At 46.6% G+C, this 4,512-nt stretch overlaps 1 protein-coding gene across 1 annotated transcript; it reads right to left on the minus strand.

The window, feature by feature from the left end:
• Positions 1-2,339: 2,339 nt before the first annotated feature.
• Positions 2,340-3,776, minus strand: LOC114206078 (beta-defensin 103A-like). Its single transcript, XM_028099698.2, has 2 exons — positions 3,560-3,776; positions 2,340-2,485 (listed from the first exon to the last, which is right to left on the minus strand). The coding sequence occupies exons 1-2, from the start codon at positions 3,774-3,776 to the stop codon at positions 2,340-2,342; spliced, it is 363 nt and encodes a 120-aa protein (XP_027955499.2).
• Between the last annotated feature and the right edge of the window lie 736 nt (positions 3,777-4,512).

The raw sequence follows: 4,512 nt of genomic DNA on the forward strand, positions 1-4,512 counted from the left end.
CAGTAGGAGCTATACTGCGTAACATTTTAATGGATTCTGTGATTATTGGGTAGAGTGTCCTATAAATTTCAATTAGGTCACACTGGATGATATTGTTGCTCATGTCTTCTGTATTATTCCTGATGTTTTGTCTGCTTTTCCTTTTCGTTACAAGTGAAGTGTGGCAGTACCTAACTGTAATTGCTTAGGTATTGGTTTCTGCTCTCATTTGTATCAGTTTTCCTTTAAGACTTTTGGGACTTTGTTACTAAGAGCATTCTAATTTAGCATTAATATGTGTTCTTGGTGAATTAACCACTTTATAACTGGGAAAAATACCTTTTCTTATCTCTGGTCATACTCCTTCTAAAATATACTCTGATTTATAGGCAATTAGCCAACAAGGCCAATTCTGTTTTCTTTAGATCAATGTTTCCTTAGTATATCTGTTTCCAGTCTTATTTTTAATCTATCTTTGCCTTTCCATTTGACACCTCAATTGGGTTTCTTATAGAGAGCATGTATCTTATTTTTTAAGAAGCTGACAATCCTCCCTTTGAGACAGAATCTTAGCTGCTCCCTTCATTCCATCCCACAGAGCCAAATTTCCATCTGGCATTAATTTTCTTCTGACTGGAGAATTTTTTTTTTTTTTTTAGTAGTGCAGGTTTTCTGGTAAGGAATTTTCTTGGCTTTTTGTGGTTGTTGCTTAAAAAGTTTTACCTTATTTTTTAAAAATAGACTTCATTTTTCAGAGCAGTTTAAGTTCACAACAACACTGAGCAGAAGGTACAGAGATTTCCCACATACCCTCTGTCTTCACACCTGCAAGGCCTCCCTCAGGATCCATATCCTCCCAGAGGGTGCATCAGTTACAATTGATGCACCTGCATTGATACATCGTTACCACCCAGAGAGGTTCCAGAACAGTCCTCTCCAGAGCTCAACAGCCCAGCTACAGATGCAATCCCTTTCTGAGGGCTCTCTCCGCGTTGCTGTGGGAAGGCACATGTCTCAGCCTGTGAGTTCCTGGAATTATCCATCCAGTCCCTTTGGGGTGTTTTTGTTTTCCTCTGGGCTTGCCAAGTTTCACCCGAGGCGTGCTCAGACCAGCACTGAGCCACGATTCAAGGGAGCCCTCTGCTGCACGTGGGCACTCCACCCCCATCCAGATGCCCCCTTTCAATTTTCCGCACCGAGATCGGGGGTCTCGTGCTGCCCGAAGCTTGAATCCATCTCTTGGACTCAGAAGGATCGCTGGTCTGCTTGGGTTCTCCTGCCCATGCTTTGGCCTGGAGCCTGCTTCCCACAGGAGACCGGAGACAAGGGGTCTCGCTCATGTGGCCCCTGCCTTCGCGGCCGTAACCACACACTCTGGCTGTGCAGTGTCTAGAAGGGTTGTCTCACACCTCTGTCTGCTTCCCTAGTTGCATCCTGTCGGAGGGCAGTTCCCACAGCAAGTTCATGCGTTTTGGATGGCAAGTGCGATCCAGGTCCCATCTGCTCCCCTCTTCCTGACAGCCCGGTTCTCTTGCTTTTCCATAGGGCTGGTGTGTCGGGGAAGATGGACCTCCCACGGCATCTCCGGAAATCCTTCCATATCAACATCGAGAGGACACTGGTTAGTAAACTGCAGGGACCCAGACCCCTGGAATGTACAAGAAACACTTTCTGAGCAGCTTTTATGCTCAAGGCACTTTCCTAGGCCTGCCCGAAATGATTAAGACAAAGTCCTTGCCCTTAAAAATGATGCAACCAGATATGGAGATTGGAAGTATGCAAATGGTACAAGGCAGCGATCAAACAAAATTCATAGAAGGAGCATTCAGTCAGAACCCTGCAGTGTATCAGAGGAAAGCTCCTATTGTTTTGGGAAAGCAGCTTTGTTCGTAGGGAGGCGGTAGGATTTGCTATGGCCCCGGGGTGGGGGGGATGGGTTAAAGTTCAGAGGTGAAGCTGGAAGGGTGATTAAATGCCCCATAGGGGAGGTCAGAGAGAGCAGAGGCACGGGTGACAAGAAAGCCATGGGAATATTTCAGGAGGAACAGGGAGTCCAATCTCACCGGGGTACATAACTTGCAAAAGAGGAGTTAAATCTGATAACACTTGGAAAATAGGTTTAGACCCCTTTGAGGATTCCTCCAGAGATTATCCTGCATTTGAATTAAAGGTGAGTCCATGAACGCTTTCCCAGTTATCAGTTTGGTAACAACTACCACAATAACGAGAATTTAAAAAGAACAATCAAGCTTCTAATTCTTTTGAAAAAAATATTTAATTTGATTTTTCTTCTATAAACTTCCAGGAGGCATTTTCACACTTTACAACGTTCCCAATCACGTTTTGGATTTTTTTTTTTTTTATTTCTTTCTTCGGCAGCATTTTCGGCCCGCGGAAGAACAGCGGCCTATCTGCTCCTCCTTTGGAAGGCAGCTAAGCAAAGCGCACCGACCACTCCTTATTCTGCAGTAATACCTCTGCAGGGTATTTATAATTCCTCCATTTCCTGCAAGGAATAAACAGAACACGCGGGAAGGCTTTAGTCCAAGTATAAGACTTTTGAAATTCCCCAAATAACCAATCTGTTACCTTTCTTCTATTCTTCCCCTGCCCCTCCACCCCCTTCACACTTGTAGTTGGGGTCGGGTAGTTGGAAAGTGAATTCAGTTATACTCCTGGTTGTTTACCTCATAGGGATGAACACATACATACCTTTCTTTAAATTAAGAAATGAGAAAACGCACGGTATAAAGATACTGGTTTGGATTTGGTGGATACCAGTTTGTAATTTCCTTTATAAATACAATATTATTCTGATCACTATCCCCAGGGAATTGTTTTTCTTTTATTTTAGGGTGTTTTCTTTCTTTTTTAAAATTACTTTTTCCTTTCTCTATAAAATTAGAATTGAAGTAGAGGAAGGATTAAGCGACCAACTGACCTGTGCTTCTAGGGGCCACAACTCAGCTGAGGACCACGGTGGCGTTGGGGGGTGGCTGCGGCCACCAGGCACACGGGGGCTGCTGGGGACCGCGGTGGCGTTGGGGGGTGGCTGTGGCCACCAGGCACACGGGGGCTGCTGGGGACCGCGGTGGCGTTGGGGGGTGGCTGTGGCCACCAGGCACACGGGGGCTGCTGGGGACCGCGGTGGCGTTGGGGGGTGGCTGTGGCCACCAGGCACACGGGGGCTGCTGGGGTCCCCCAGGGTTCGCAGCCGCCCAAAGTCTCTACTTGCAACCCCTAAGGCTAGTAACTGGAAATCTGTCCTTCTGATCTCAGATTTAAATCCATCTTTCCTGCTGGGGTTAAAGTTTTTGTTTCACTTTCTTTATGTCTCACGAGCAGCTAAGGTTCGTCCCTTTCCACGAAGGGGTGGTCTTTGTGAGCTATTTAGTCTCTGAAAAGATTGGGAAAACGGCTTCAAGATCCTTGAGATTCTCACCAGAAAAAAGAAAATGGTGATGTCTGTTCCCATACAACAAATCTGCCTGGTCTGAAGTTCCCGAGGAATGGAAAGGGACTGCCGCTGAATGACATATTTGCAATTCCTTCAACCCTCTGGCCTCCCAACCCATCTTACCTGGAACGGGCATCAAGAACAGGAAGGGCAACAGGAGGAGGAGGTAATAGATCCTCATGGCCGACAGGTTTCGCAGCGCACTGAGACTGGATGGCAGGGTGTGCTCGTCTACTTTATAAGGATTGCAGGACACACAGCCATAGGTACAAGTAAGCAGTGGCTGCAATTCCTGTAATAGTACAATGATGACAATATGACGTGTTTCCTGATGCTTCATGCCAGTTCTCTTACCCCACAGGCCACGCCCACTCACCCTGAGATAATTGCAAACCTAAAGGGTGAAGCAAGGCTGATGTGAGCACGCAGCTATCCTGATGCCCTCTAGGCTCCAGGAGTGCGTCCAGGTCTGGCTCAGAGCTGCTTATAGGTATAGGTGGCAAAGACCCTCTCCTCTTGGGAGCATTCCCAGGGCATGTAGTTGGGAGCTGCCTTGCCTCCACTTTGGTACTTCTAAGCTATCTTCCTAAAGTCCTAGAAGATTCTGAAGCTCACCTGGGACCATAGCGGTCCAGCTTTCTACATATTCAGAATCTAGGTGTAAACTAAGGCTGGGTCACACCTTGAGCCTGCACAGGTATGCCTGAAATTGAGATAAAATGGGATCAGCTTCTAGATAATAGGAAAAGGAGGAAAAATGCACTACTTTCCCGAGTCCCTGACCCTATGCTCTTTGGCGTGTGATGTGGGCTATAACCTGGGTGAAACATGGTTTACACTTCATCATTGTCTGAAAACTGTCAGATTCATGAGTCAAGGTGTCTCATTCTCCTTCATCAGAGAAGGAGAATGCTATAGGATGATGCATTTGGTGGACTGGCACCACTTCCTTGTTGGTGACACTCCCTATACAAATACGGGACTTAGGAAGGTGCATTTAAGACTTCTCGTTACTCAGGCACCTGGGGGGCTCAGTTGGTTAAGCGACTGCCTTCGGCTCAGGTCATGATCCTGGA

The sequence above is a fragment of the Eumetopias jubatus genome, unplaced genomic scaffold, assembly GCF_037043125.1.
Source record: "Eumetopias jubatus isolate StellerSeaLion01/CBP00866 unplaced genomic scaffold, mEumJub1_p1.0 scaffold_2, whole genome shotgun sequence".
NCBI classification, from domain to species: domain Eukaryota; kingdom Metazoa; phylum Chordata; class Mammalia; order Carnivora; family Otariidae; genus Eumetopias; species Eumetopias jubatus.